Here is a 15,601-nt window from a genome sequence, read left to right as displayed (position 1 = left end):
TCTATATCAAATTTAAGGATTATTATTATTATTTAGGATGTCCCAAGGTGATTTATTAGGCATAGGTTAGTGAGAACCAAGACATAGGGTTCCAAGAGTATGTGTTGGGATACTGCTAGTATAATCAACTAACATCAAAGTTTGCCATTGCAAATAGTATCTGGCAAGTTTCCCACTGCTTGTCCATCTAGGACCACCCACCCAGTAGGGCTTTGACTTGCAGGGTTAACAGGAGCCAAGTGGGAAAAATTCCTGCCTCCATTGACTGGTCTTCTCTATGTCCTGCTGATAAGCAGGCTGGCTAGTCCATCATCAACAGTAACCTGGATATAAAACATGTTACACAAAAACAAGAGTAGCTTTTAATGCACTTTATTTCAAACTCCAGTCTAGTTAGTATCACAAATGTAACATTTTCCTGAGAAAAAGCAGTCACAGTTTATAATGGAAAAATATATCCATACATTGACTGGCAAATACACTGAACAAGCAAAACTGTGCATGCTGCTGTCAATAGTAGCTGAACCGGTGTGCATTGTGCAAGCTTCTCAATACAATGTCCTGATCCACACAGTGATTCACTTATGATTTCTGATAGAACTAATTGTGCAAACACAGAATGGCCATAAAAAGATACTGCATTATCCTGTGCTTCACTGCACACACACACGCGTATAAACACACACACTCACACCTTCTTTAGCACTATCCTTACTGTAAATAGAATTTACAAGTGGACAAAAAATTAAGAAAAAATTAACCTAAAGCAAAAGCAACTTCTGAAACAATGAAGATGAGATTAATTGACTGCTTGTATTTACATTTATGCAATGAAACATGCACACAAAAAATGTCCAGTATTGTCTCCTTTAAACTGAAATGAAATCTAACAAAATGTAATCTATACTGAATTCCCTTTTTTGTTGGATGGAAATAAATGGAATGAAAATAAATTAAATTATAACAGGAATTCTTAATTTGATATAGCGCCTTCCATGGCAGAAAAACATCTCGAAGCACTTCATAGAATTTTACTCTAAGTGTAATGACTATTTTGTATGGAAACTTGGCAGATAATTTGTGCCAAGCAATGGTCTGCAAACAACCATGAAGTGAATGACCAATTTTATTTGGGGAATTATTGGCCAGGGCATCAGACAAACTTTCCTTTCGCACATATTTATGCACACAATTAAATCTGGAGATGGATTCGTAGAAGTGTTCAAATGCAGCGGTCAGTTCTGTAATCCAAAGTGAATTAGGAACATTTCAGAAAAGGAAGTTGAAATGAGTTGTTTGATAGCATTCTGCCAAAGCAACATGGATAGCAATACACTTGGCACAAAATGGGCACATTTTTCATGCATTTTTCATGTACAAGACTTGCCGGTCAGAAAGTGCATAAAGTATGTGCTTCATTCAATCTCCTGTTCAGTAATCTGTTCACTAAGGTTAACAGCCAACTCGAACATAGGTTACTGCTAGTTCTACAACTCAACTTTAATCAATCAAAGTGAAATAGGGTGTAAAATACTTCTTGGTATCACAGCTCTGCATTTTTCACCCCTATAATTAATTGCAAGAAAGAAAAAAAAACCTGAAATATAAAAAAAGGCATTTCTTCCTTATTTTTCATATTTCTTTAAAATAAAATACACAAAATGTAACATGAAAGTATTTCACTGCATCACAAGCAACTGTAGCGAACAGTGAAAGAGGTTATTATTCATCATGTACCAGCCATAGCTCCTGATACAGTCTATTTCTGACATCATTTTCCTCGTGCTCATTGGCACTCAACATGGTTTTGGATCCAGCTCCGAAAATTTCCTCGGCTCCATCATAGCCTTCATCATTTTGAAATCTTCCTGCCGAGACCATTGCTGACTTTAGTTTTCCCGGAGCCCTTTCTCCGTTTCGTTACTCGAGAGTCTGTTGAGGTGAGGTGTAATGAAGCAGCAGAAGATCCTTCCCCTGGTCAAAAAGAATTTTAAAAAATAGCATTTGGTGAAGGTATCCAAACTGAATAACCATTTTTTACCTATTTGCACATGTGTGCCATGTATGCACTGCTAGCCAAATAAACTTAAACATGGCTCCGTTTATACAGTTTTATTCTCATTTTAGTTATTCAAAAAAAGTCTCCACAAGCACACAGCTGCAGCACTGATTTAGCAGTTTGCTCGACAGAAGTCTACAAGTCTACCCTGCAAGTCTAGAAGTCAATCTAGCTAGAAATTTGTTGAATTACTTTCTGGCAGATCCATTAATAGTCACAAAAATCACAAGAGAAGTTTGGTATGAAGAAGGCCTTTCGGCCCATTTGATCTCATCCGTCCAGATCACCCAAGCTGTTTTTAGATGAGACCAGCATTCTAGCCTCATCCACTCTTCTTGGTAAAATGTTCTAATCATTAATTAGCCTTTGGGTAAAGAAAGACATCCTGGTGCCTGTCCTGAAATTGCCCTATGCAACTCTAAACCTCAGTCCTCTTGTTCACCTATCTCAAAGGATTTACCCTCTCCCTCAAATATCTCAATGTATTCAAAAGTATTGTTCTGTGTTTACTTTCTTAATCTCATTTTAAATCATTTACACCTCTATAAGGTCCTCTCCCTTTAAGAATGAAGAGCCCACTTGTCTAATCATTCCTCACCCTCATTGCTTTCCTCTGTACAACCCCCTAATGTTATGGCTATCAGAATTTTATGCAATGTACTAGTGCCTGACCAGTGCACTATATAGCTCGAATATGACATCTGGGGATTGGAACTGAACTGATTTAGTAATATAGTTCAGAATTGTGTTTGCCTTGTTTATTGCTATTTTGCCAGACATCTTTCTTGACAAGTTCTATTCCAGCCATGGAGTGAGTACATGCGTTTCCCATTCTTGCTTCCTATATTCAGTACATTGCATTTAGATTTATTGAGCTTTATTTGTCAGTCATCAGCCCCTGTCCTTTGGATATTTTTCAAACAGCTTTCTCCCTTCAAAAGGATCATTCTATTCTAATTTATCAGAAGCTAAATTGAAGGCCACAGACCATTCGGAGTATTTTTTTTCTTTGTCATTCAAACTTAAAATTCCTCTCAACAATGTTAACATTTTTAAAACAAATGTTGGTTGTGATGGGACTTTAAACCCATTTGTCAGGCACTGCTGGGGGAAGCATTGTATTAATAGAGGTGGCGTCCATTGGACAAATGGATATTAAAGACAATGCGAACAAAAGGTTTATACGTGAGATATTGAATGGTACAAGTTCAGTCCAATTACCTTTGCAGTATATTACTGTATTGTGTGTGTGTGTGTGGGGGGGGGGGGGAGGGGGGGTTAGAGAAGGAGTTGCAGAGTACCATTCGAGACAATCCTGCCCTTATCAGACATCATTACATGTGTAACTTATTTCCAATAGGTTGCTCGAAATAGCTGTCAGGAGATTTCTCCCTTTACTCAAGGTCAATTGTAGGGGGGGGGGGTGCTGTGAATTGGATGATTGATCAACATGGAATCAAATGGCAGACCTTCTTGGTCTGCATATTTCCAAAATTCATTGAATAAAACTGAACAAGCGATCAAGGAAAGCACCACTGTACGATTTTGTTTTGAATCATAATTTCGATGTGCAGAAATATACAGTGTCATGACAGCATCCAGGACAACAGTGAAGCAAGATCACAACCTGCAAAGCACCTCAGCCCTGTAAATAAGGACAAAATTGTGTACAGAAGTCCAAGTTACCCCTCCTTACTTTCCAAGGCAGTCAAATTCAAAAGTCTCATTTAAACTGCAGTCTTTAATTTGTCTGTAGAAGATTGACAACTACAGTGAATTGAAAGCTGTGGTGTAAACATTAGAATAAACAATGCAGGTAATGACATTATCAGTGTCACACCTGAAACCTTAGCTGGCCTTTCTCTTTGATCCGATTGCTGTGCAGCTCCAGTATTTGAGGGGTTTCTAAACGTGGAGTAAAAACAGTCTCCTTAGGACTGAGTTTTCAGTAGGCTTAAACTTCAGTATGATTCAACTTCTGCTGAGGTGTCTAAACACAGAAGAGACTGGAATCATTTCACATGGGATAATGTGGATAGTTCTGCACACACAAACTGCAGGTACCCTTTGTAAGTTAATGTCTCTCGGGTTGGAGGTTGGAATCACTGTGGATGTGTATGAGAGCGCTTGTGTGAGCGCCTAAAGATCTTCCTCTTCGACGGTGCCTATGGTCACTATCCCCCTTCCCTGGCTCAGCATCGGGCTCCGCCATTGTTAAGTGATCTTGGATGGCACCCAGAGTGGAGAGCGCAATATAAATGCAAACTTCTGATGTAATTCACAGCATTGTCCCACAAACAGCTCAGAGATAAATGACCAATTTATTTGGAAGATTGTTGGCCAGTACAATGGGAGAATCTTCCTTCTCTTTTCAAATAATGTCTCAACATAGAACTATGATTATAATGAATAACAGTAAACATTACAAACAGTGGAATTTGAAAGCAATGCAGGATATTTGCAAATGATCCAAATTATATTAAATTTGATTTAAAAGGGCGGGAACAAATCAAATAGAAATTGCACTCTTTTTTAAAAAAACTTTTTTTCCTATTTCAATTGGATCAGAGATTTGTGGGTTGAAGTCCCATATCAAAGACTGATACTAAACTGCAATGCTGATGGACAGCTATATTATTGGAGGTGCCGACCTTTGGATAAGACATTAAACCGAGGTTCCACCTGCCTGTTCAAGTGAATATTAAAGATCCCATGGAACTACTTGAAAAGAGAACAGAGTTTCCCCTGGTGTCCTGGCCAACAACCTCTCAATAGTTGGTCATTCACTTTGCTGTGGAAAAATTGGTTGCCAAGTTAGCCTTCAAGACTGAGATAGATAGATTTCTTATTGCAAAAGGGATTAAGGGATATGGGGATAAGGCAGGGTCAGGTTATTAGCTGGAGTTAGATTAGAAGATCAGCCATGATTGAATGGCGGGGCAGGCTCGAAGGGCCGAATAGCCTACTCCTGCTCCTACATGTTATGTTAAATGCATAGTCACCAGACTTTTTTGAGAAGTTGACATACTAAAGCATGATATAAAACTGCATTAATGCACCAACAGGCTGTCTCTCATTGCTGCTCTTTTTTGTCACTTACTTGGCACTGGGCAAATGACTGGTCAAGGAAATTAAGATTCAGAAGATGTCCCACACAAGTGAGAATCTCAGAGTACAGTTCAAAACACACTTCTCCATTTATTCAATCTTAAAATCTGAAGGTGTAATTAATTTCTAGCATCGAATTTCGAGCATCGTTTCACAATTTTTTTTAATTCAAAAGTTTAAATGTTACTTTACAAAGTCTAAAAATGAAGTTGTTAACATCATTGGTGTTTTTCTTGGTTTGAAAATTGTGCATCAAATCGTTTTTCAAATTCAGATTTAGAATTACTGGAACAATCCTTCACAAGTCCAGTCTCTGATTGCAACAGTACATCTGTACAAACACTGAAACCTGCCCTGAAGTTTCCTCTGGCTGTCAGAGGTGTCCAAGGAGCTCTAACTGGCAGCATCCTTTTGGATCACACAGAGCATAGCAATTAAGTGCACACATCAGCGCAGTTGGCAGACAGGCAACAAGCCAATTTGTTCAGCTAAATAACCAGTCAACTTGGATGAAAGGATACATTCCTGCTTCTCCCCTGCTATCAAGCAGTCTTACCAAAATAGTCAAAACATTTTCAGTAAGCCAACACCCCAAGGATACTCGGGATCACCTGCCACGTGAGGTGGAGTGGGTTTCGAAGCAGTGTCTCTTAAACCCCATGACTCACATGTCCCTTCATGTTTTGTGATGCCTTGCGATTGGACCTTTAAACAAATCAACAACACTGCACACCCACTTTAAAGCATACTTGCTTTTCTTTGATATCATTTCAATGTAGTTTGCCCATTCTCTGCAGCAGAAATGAGGGAATTAAGGAAGGAGTGCTGTTACTATGGATATTGCTGAACTCACTGATCTATTTTCTGAGGAAGGATTTGCTTTATTTGGTACTTCAGTCAGTTGCCATAATCACACTGCCCTTAGACATAAGATTTATGCTACCACTTACTCGTAGAATCACATCTCCCAAGTACTTTGAAAGCTAACCAACTAGAAACCTACCTACAGAAGCAACACAACGTGTTCCTATATAAATACACACCTTTAGCGAAGATCTCGGAATGTATCGGTGAGGAGTCAGGGCTGTTGATTGAGTCTTCGCACTCGGAAAAGGTCTAAAAGAAAAGAAAATAAATTCCCCGGTGAAGCCAGTAAAAAAAAATGTTCAGGAATGTTGGAAACCAGAGCAGCCACAGGCTTATGCCATTATGTTCCAGCACTGAACTCATGCTGACACATGATCGCCTTCACTTGTGCTTTGAATAATGAACGCTCGCCCCAGCATTTCAGATTAACATTGATCCAATTAATAAACGCTAAACAATTACATCTCCTACTGGTTGAATGTCCTTCTGACACCAAACCCCACTCACAATGCCCGAAGTCCCCGCCCATGATACACAGGCTAACAGAAGAGATTGTCTCACAGACACAAACTTGTATTTAAAAACTTACCTTGTACCGTTGTCCATAATATTCAGCGTACCAGACCATTCCATAGAGGCACAGGAAGGTAATCAAAGCCTGGAAAGAATAAGAAGCCTTTTCAGATGCTGCAGCAACTCACCTTTTATGGCCTGACACCAAATACTGTAAAACCCTGCTTTGTTGGCATTTCAATAATGAGGGTAACTCTCCATCTTGCTCCTTCTTCCGCCTATTTATTGCATTTGAAACACCTGCCAATTTTGGAGTTATTCCATACGAGCAGCTCCTTGCAGAGACAAGCAAAAGTTCCTACTAGCTGAATGCTAACCATTCAGTGATTGCTTGCACAAGAGCCTAACAATTATCCCCAAATCCCACATGGTTTATAGATTTAAAAATATTGAATCTTGCAGATAATCGAACTCTGTTACATTAACCCTCTGGATTGCTGTCTGTCCTGATGTTCTGCTGCTCCTCAGGGAGGAATTCCAGCTCGTTAGTGGGACACACATCCACTTACTTGTGGGATATTTACAAATCCTGGTACAAATCCAGCATTTTAGACCCCCGTTAAAGTCTCTTGGAAAGGGATTCTTATTAAAGAAATCAGTTTACTTATATAATAACAATTCTTTCCTTGAATTTAATATAGTGCCTTCCGGGATATACTGGAAAGTGTAGTGACTGTACATTTTGCAGGCAAACCTGCCAGCCAACTTGTGCCCAGCAATATCCCACAATCAGCCATGAAGTGAATGTCTAATTTTATCTGAGGAAATATCTGTTGACCAGGCCACAGGGAGAAATTCCCTTCTCTTTTCAAATGATGCCATGGGATCTTTAATATTCACCTGAACAGGCAGAGGTGTCTCAGTTTGTCTCATCTGAAAAAAACGACACCTTCAACAATATAGCAACTCACAATACTACAGTAGAAAGTATCAGACTCGTACACTATGAGGTTGTTACAACAATAAAACTATTGCTGATGCCCAAAAAGGTTTATTACTGAAATGTGTTTTCAGCACCAATACATATGCACATAAAACCAATTCAGCAGAACTGAAACACATTTGGGCAAAATTGTCTGGCAATACACTTCTTTTTCTTTATAAATGTCATTAATTATACATTTAACAGCGCAGCATGAAATAGTTTACCAATAGTATCACCCACAGAGCATAGTTGTGTCCATAGCTTTGGTGACCTAATAAAATCTATTAAAAAATATTTGGACATATACCAACTAGATGGAAGCAGCAAAAGTCACCAAATGCTTTGAATTTATGAAAAGGTAAAATAATTAACGGAAACGCCCAAACCAAGCTGTTCAAATAGATCATGTGGCTGGAGACAGGGTTTAGAAGAATAATCAAAATCTGCCATTAGAGGCAATAATATCAATTTATGTCATTACAGACATTTATTGGGTCTCGTCTACTGGGAACATGGTCATATGCTTCCCTGCCAAATGCTAACAAAGGCAATCCCAAAATGGCAATCCTTTCACAATCATTTATCTTCAAGTGTGGTTACATGAGTCAAATAAACATTTGTCAGCCCCTGACATATCAATATTCCCTGGACATCTTATATTATGGTTTTCCTCCAATTAGCGATTGTGGTTTACTTTTATTGCGTCTAGAGTCCAAATAAGGATGACCTCAGATATAGCACAAATACCTTGTGCATCTTAATATTTCAAAGTGATAGGCTTTGTTTAGTCAGCCAGGTTTCGGACAGACTTAAAAACCCATTGTCTTGCTTAAGAGCATCCAAATTAAACAGAGTGCACAGCACTTATGCATGGCAATTTCATCATGTCTGGAAAGGATTGCACACTCTTCCCCAGAAGGATGAATCCTGCTGACATAATTCCAAAAAGAAGTAGACTAAGGTTGGTGAGAGCCAAATGTAGGGACTCCAGAGTATGCATTGAGGAACTGCTGGAATTCCATCCAACTAGAGGTGCACAGCTTGCGACAGAGTATTGTCTGGCAAGTTTCTCGTCACTTGTCCAGTGAGAAACACCCTACCCATTAGGGCTTTGGCTTGTAGGTTAACCTCCAAGTCTTGCCGACAAGCCTGGCTGGCTGGTTAGTCACCAGAAATGCCCTGCAGGACTGTGGACCTGCCTGGCTCAGGAGCCAGACTATGGAGGACCAAAAACTCCCTGCAAGCTTCCTGGTGAGCTACACAACTTAGCACAAAGTGCATTAGAGTACTGCCACCATCCTCCTGCCCACACATTGGATACACATCCCTTCCCATTGTGGGATGATTCTAATAGTTGGGAGTAGAGTTGGAGCAGTAGTTGCTTACCTCTCTGAGGACAATCAAGTTGGATAATAAGTCTTGGATATATGAACATGGATTCCTAGGTAACGGCTTCTAGCAGCTGTCGTCCCAAGCCTTAGTTTCCTCATCAGCTATTCAATGGACATCTGCCTTCAGTGTGGTAATGTGCCAGATACCTTGACGTTCTAGAGGTTCAAGTCCAATGCCATGTACCAGGATTACTCCACTTCCCCCGCCCATCCCGCCCGAACATCAGCGGTCGGGCCTTCAGCCTCTGCCCCCACCCTTTGGAACTCCATTCCACATTTCCTTCGCCTCGCTCCCTCCCTTGCCTCTTCCAAGGCAAGTGCCAAGACCCTCCTCTTCAACCATGCCTTCGGCCACCGCACCCCCCACCCCCGCTCGGGTTCAAATCCATGACTGCCCAGCTCCCTGGGACGTCCTCCCAAATTGAAAGGTGCTACACAAAGTAATTTTGTATTGTATTACTCAACACCGATAAATCCAGCTCCTTGTGTGAGGGGATTTGGCAAATGGATGTGTCCACCGTGATACCAATTCCATCTCTAGGATGTCTAGTGACAGATCAGTGCAAGTTGAAAGCCTAAACTTGAAAGCGTGTCATGCACTATTATAATCCACCCTTGGAATCTTAGTCTTTCACAACAGACCCTCAGACTAAAATACTAAAGCCCATTTTATTCTAAAGACCCACTACTTGTTTCATTTAAAAGGCATAGACCCAGTGCTACAGCATATCTATATATGCACTGCATCACAAACTGAAAAGTTTGTTGTTTCCCCAAAGACAAAACTGAAAAGAAAAATAACTTAATTAATAATAATCGTTGCGTTTGGTATTACGCTGTTCCCATCAGGATGTCTCAAAGCGCTTCACAGGATTTTACTGTGAAGCGGAGTGACTATATTTGTGGATGAATGCGACAGCCCATTGGCACACAGCAATATCCCACAAACAATCATGAAATGAATCACCAAATTTTATCTGGGGAATTGTTGGTCGGGACACAAGGAGAAACATCTTTCTGTTTTCGCAGGGTCCTGGGATCTTCCCTGGAATGTATATTCACATTTGGTTTGGGATAAAAGGTATGGGGAGAGATAGATTGCAGAGCTATATGACTGCAGCACAAGTTTTAGCATTGCTAACTGTATTTTTTAACGCAACCATTCAGCATGTGGCTCACTTTTCTGCAAGCAATAAAATTTCCAATCAGGAAATCTACTGAACTGAAAAAATTATATTTCTGCATTTCAGTACCTATGAAGTGTCATTTTCAGAAGGCTTGAATAGCTGAATAGATTGAAGCAGTGAATAGATTTACAATGTTAAAATATTTTTAGCACCTTTTGAAAAACACACCGGAATTTCACATTAATCCTTACATTCGATATCACACCCCATCACATCATCAAAACATCTCAAAGATTTACTGTGTAGTGTAGTGTCTGTGTATTTGTAAGTAAACACAGCAGCCAAATAGCACACAGCAATGTCCTACAAACAGCCTAGCAGTGAATGACCAATTTTTATCTGCAGGATTGTTGGTCGGGACACCGGGAGAAATTCCCTCTCTTTTCAAATAATGCTTTGGGACCTCAACATCCACCCGAACAGGCAGACAGGATCTTGGTTTAACTTCTCAGCTGAAGGACAGCACCTCTGACGATTCAGTCCCCCGCCCTTCCCCCCACCAAGAATCCACTGGATTGCTCAAAACTAAGTTCAAAGACCTTATGTGGGACTTTCAGACTCAGAGGTGAGAATGCTAGCAAATGAGCCAAGCCAGTACCGATACAGCCTTACCTCACAGATCAATGTTTGGTGGTTTTTAAAAAAATAATTACTCTGAATTTGTGAAACAGCTTGCTGTGTGCTGCAGCTTTGGTATTGAAATCTCACCCAGTACAAAGAGACTGCAGATTATAAAAGTATTTAATTACTCATGCAGTACAAACAATAAAATCGATTGTCTTCTGGAATGGAAGCTTTAAAGGGTTCAAAGCATTTCATATAAATTAGATTCACAAGCAGACAAACTGCATTCAAAAACTAGTTTTTAAAAAGAAAAAAATTAAATACACAAGACTTTTTTTTATATATATATATAAAAAAATCTGAACTGCCGTATATCTATTTCTGGAGGGTTAATCCCGAGAGAGTTTGTATTTTGACTGTCTGTCTGATAGCTTCCTTAGATGTATTGAGGCTGCAGTCATGAAGATCATTATGGTGAACAGGGCAGCCATCTTTAGAAAACCAGGAGGTCACGGTCAACATTCCAAAAAAAATTAAATTGGAAAAAAAACACAAAAAGTATTTAGAAAGATCAAGATAAGTTTAGACTTGAAGTCAATAATAGGCTAGTTCCCCTCCCCCACCCACTAAAATGGCAACTAGTTCCTCAGAAATGAGCAGGTAAGGCATGGAATATAATCGCTAATGCTCGGCCGGGGAACCCGGGGACAGNAAAAAAAATGGGATTCCATGCTATTATTTTTACTTTTTTTTAAAAACACAATTTTTTCCCAACTAATTGCAACCTTTTGAAGGGTAAAATAAACTCATATTTCTAAAGGGGCGGACTTGAAGAATTGGAGCATTTCTCAATTTCTAAACCGGAAACTACTTTTTCTGAAAGATCAAAACAAGTTATTTTTAGAACCAAAAGCATGGCAAGTGAATGGAGTCTTGACACCACGTGAAATTAATGTATGGGAAGCCTGCAGGGAATTAATCACTTAGGTCAATAAGGAATAATGTTTCACATGGCTGGGTTTCACTTCAACTTGGTAAATTGTTTTTTTTTGCCTCCCTTTTCCCAGGAATCTCACTGAGGCTCAAGCCCTGGTTTATCTAGGACAAAAAAAAATCAATGCTCCTGTTCTCAAGTTATATCCCAAACCCCTGCTGCTGGAAGTATGCATATTGGACAGGGAAACAATTGGGCTCAAATAGCCCACCAGCACTGAATGGGGGGTTATTTAACATTGATTGCTAAATATAGTGACCTGATTTCAGTCTAAAGTTGCAGCAAGAGGGAAAAAGAATGACAAATTTTAGCATTTAACGTGGTCACAGTTCCCACATGATGAATAATCACTTGAGGGAGGAGAATCTGCAATAATATACCTAATATCTCTTGCACTTAAATCCAACCCAAAGATCCATCACCATATCTGGCTGCCGTGCACCAAAACCTACCACTCCATCCTCGCAAGGTGAAACAAACTATTTATGTAAATATAAATTTGTACAGTCTCTAATGTCAAAACATCTCAAAGAGCTTCATAAGTAATTGCTATCAAGAGCTGAAAATTTCGGGCAAACGAAAGTTCTAAAGAATTGTTCCACTTTCTGTTCCATAAACTTAGGGTCAAGTTAAATCTCTCTACTCTGACAATGGGCCTGGAGTTCAATCTTAGAAGAATACTCTTCATCTCACCCAGCTGAGACTTCTTTCTGAAGTCGGCTGGTAATTATAAGTATTTACGGGGGGGAGTGGCTGGGTTCAGACAGACAGAATGGGTCTGGACTGACTTTGAACAACTCAAGAAGTGAAGGAACTGTATGTGAACTCACAATAAAGTACAGAACTTTTCTCCCGATCCCTTCACATTTCAACAGTTTAGCAATTGTTTTTTCAAAAAAGGATTTTGCAAGAAACTAGTTTTAGAAAATAAATAATCCTTGCACTTGATATAGTGCTTTATATCATCTGAACTTCTTAAAGCACTTCATGGGGTTTTACAGTGAAGTGCAGTGACTGTGAATTTGAAGCCACATGTCTACGACTATACAAAACTATTTCCACGATACCCAATGCCAGAACAGACACAGGACACGTTGGCAAATGGAGGGTAAAGTTCCTCCTATTTTATTCCAACAACGTGCTTTAACTGCAACCACAGAAGAATGTTCCCTACTGCACCAGTGTGCTATTTCCAGTTCCCACACCCACTATATTTATAGTTTGTCTAAGTGGGATTACCAGTTTAATACCAATCCACAGACAGGCCATACCCTCTTGCCTACACCCACTAGGACATCCCCAGGCTCCTACACTCAATCCAGATCCACAGGTTGGCACTTAATTGACCTTTTTTTAATTAGCAAAGGACATTAGGGAACCGGAAAAGGCCATTGAGTTCAAGCCAATTTCACTAAAATACCATGTACAATACAACCTTTCCTACTGTGGACTCTAACCTATCCCTGAGGGGTCATTAGTGGGGGGCACGCAACCAACCACAGGAGAAAAACTTAAACATTTCTCCCCCCCACTCCCCTTTCCCAAGCCCACAGAAGCAAAGTTAAACTTCAGATTAATCCAACCTTGCTACAAACAACTTAGACCAATTGGAAAAAAGAGTTAATTAACAAGGATTGGAAATTCTACCAGTGAGGAGGATGGAAAATATCCCAATTTACAACAGATATTAATCTCCAGACTCATAGAACAATAGAAAACCAAGAGGGTGGAGAAGCCAACTTATAGATATACAATTTGTAACAAGCGATTAGGAAATGTTAAAATCTATTTAAAAAAACTGAAAGCCAGGAACTTTGTTTCTGCACATGGTGGAGGGAGGGGGGAGAAGAGGAAACCCAAGAGCAAAGTAGAGTTGGTGGGGGGGATCCTGGCGGCTGTATAGAATGGGAGCCTGGCAGACAGTGATGGAGTGGGAGGAAGTGGAAAGAGAGCATGGCGGAAGAGTGGAAAGCAGTGGAGTCTGAGGGAGAGCAGGAGAAGCTCCTGTAACTAATCCCAATAATGAGCATCTAGACAACATTCCACTTGCTTCATTGGTGCTGATCACAGGCAAAAGAGTTTGATGTGAACAGCACTCACTTTGGGAAAGCCCCAAATGGCATATAGCCTCACCCGAGCTTGGCTCCAACTTGATGAGCGAGCCCTGATTGACAGGCTGCCGGCATCTCCTGAAGAAAACGCTGTTTACATCACAGGCTGTTTTTCACTCAACCGTGATGCAAGTAGAGCGCATTTTAGGCTCCAGTGGATCAGAAAATAATGAAGACCCACGATGAAGGGAATGGCTAGCCTTTAGTTAGCAACCTCTGATCATTCAATATGGTTCGTTATAGTGTACAAGGTCAGGTGTGGAACAAGCTTCGGGTGAACTGTGGCTTGGGGTCAGAGAAACCAGGGTTCTAATCAGTACCCAATGACCATGACTTGTTGTGTCAGAATCAATTAGGATTCAGATAAGCTGTAACGCCCATGAACTCAAATACTTACTGTCCAGGCTTCCAGGTAAAGAATGGGCACCCAGAGGGTCCCCAGCACTCATGGAACTATACGGGACAACTAACAATAGCAAGAAAGTAGGGGAGAAAATTTGAAGGGGGGGGGGGAGTGAAACAAAGGAAAAAGAGAAAAATGCACCTGAAAATTTTTATGCAGAATTAATAGGATATATCAATAATTAAGTATTCTTACCATGCACACAAGCCAAAGAATGACGTACAATCCCACGGTCTTGGAGAATAAGTCTTGACCAAACTTAATGCACACAATCGCTTCCAGAAAGGCAATGGCACTGTTCACATCAAAAGAAAAGTTAAGTTAGAGTTAACTTATGATGTCTGAATGACAGCCAGTTCTGGGGTCAAACAGCCTTGAATTGGAATTTGAGTACCACCCCCATCTCCCCGTTGGCTCTGTGAAATTATATAAATGTAAAATTATTGTTGCAGTTGGACATCAGGAAATGCACTTAACATTAGGAAGTCCAAAATACACAAGGATGCACATCGGAAAATCCACTGAATTTTATCAAAAGCCAAATGAGCACCAATTGGAAACCTCAAAGTATTTATAGTGATCACTAAGATAATTTTCAGACCTAAAGGCTAATTGGTTTTCTTTGCATCACATAAAACAGAGCAGAGTGGAAAGAATTATTCAAATCCGGATTGGATAAGAAACATTTACTTTCAATCTCCAGGGAATCTGTATTAATTTAAAAACATACAGCCACAGCCCCAACTCACAACACTACTGCCAATGCTGTGAATCAGTTTCCCTTCCCCTCACTACACTAAGCTCCTGGTAATAGCTGTACCCGTGAAGGCATCGCGGAGGGAAGGAGAAATAGCATCAATCTGCAGGAGGCTTTGCCAGGCCACTTTCCTCAGCATCTAAGGAGCTAATGCTCCTGGAATAGATGCAAGAATCTAGCTGATCAAGTTTGCCTTCCTTGACCTTGTAAACGCTCTAAGACGCTACACTGCGGGGAAGGCGCTATATAGGTGCAAGTTGTTGTTGTTGTTTGCTACTGGCAAGAGTTTTTGTTTTGTGTGAAAGACTGCCAGGATGCAAGAGGGCAACATTTGTCAAAGAATTTTCAATGCACCTCAGTGGTATTTATCATATAAATAGGGATCTGGGTTAACAAACAGCCACAATAGATGAAAGGCTTCCCTCCAATAATGTTAAAAGGTTCTAAAGTTGATAGGCATTTTAGCTTCTGGTGAATTGTCAGTTAGTCTTAATTTTGCAGGAAATTACACCCTTTTTGTTGATCTTGGTCATAAAAACGATTAGGAAATGTGGGAAATGAAAATTGTACTGGAGTTCTCTTGTTCCTGTAATTGAGATACTATTGTATTATTGTAGAGCTGGACCCAAGCCAAGAAAGGCCTAGGAGTCTTCAAATATCTG

The 15,601-nt window shown here is 40.1% G+C and overlaps 1 protein-coding gene across 2 annotated transcripts in view; it reads right to left on the bottom strand.

The window, feature by feature from the left end:
* Positions 1-356: 356 nt before the first annotated feature.
* ptdss1b (phosphatidylserine synthase 1b) overlaps positions 357-15,601 on the bottom strand; it is a 35,356-nt gene continuing 20,111 nt past the window's right edge. Inside the window, exons 10-13 of one of the 2 annotated variants that reach the window (XM_007887899.2) lie at positions 14,378-14,477; positions 6,624-6,692; positions 6,211-6,283; positions 357-1,974 (exon numbers count right to left, since the gene is read on the bottom strand). In XM_007887899.2, coding sequence (XP_007886090.1) covers positions 1,853-1,974; positions 6,211-6,283; positions 6,624-6,692; positions 14,378-14,477 — 364 coding nt within the window. In that variant the 3' untranslated portion in view covers positions 357-1,852. Of the gene's footprint in view, positions 1,975-6,210; positions 6,284-6,623; positions 6,693-10,833; positions 11,166-14,377; positions 14,478-15,601 lie in introns of those variants that run through there. The other variant, XM_042346533.1, reaches the window with a different exon arrangement.

This window comes from Callorhinchus milii, unplaced genomic scaffold (genome assembly GCF_018977255.1).
Source record: "Callorhinchus milii isolate IMCB2004 unplaced genomic scaffold, IMCB_Cmil_1.0 Scaffold2, whole genome shotgun sequence".
Taxonomy (NCBI): Eukaryota; Metazoa; Chordata; class Chondrichthyes; order Chimaeriformes; family Callorhinchidae; genus Callorhinchus; species Callorhinchus milii.
Note: the sequence above shows the minus strand (reverse complement) of the source record. Positions and strands in the feature narration are given on the sequence as shown.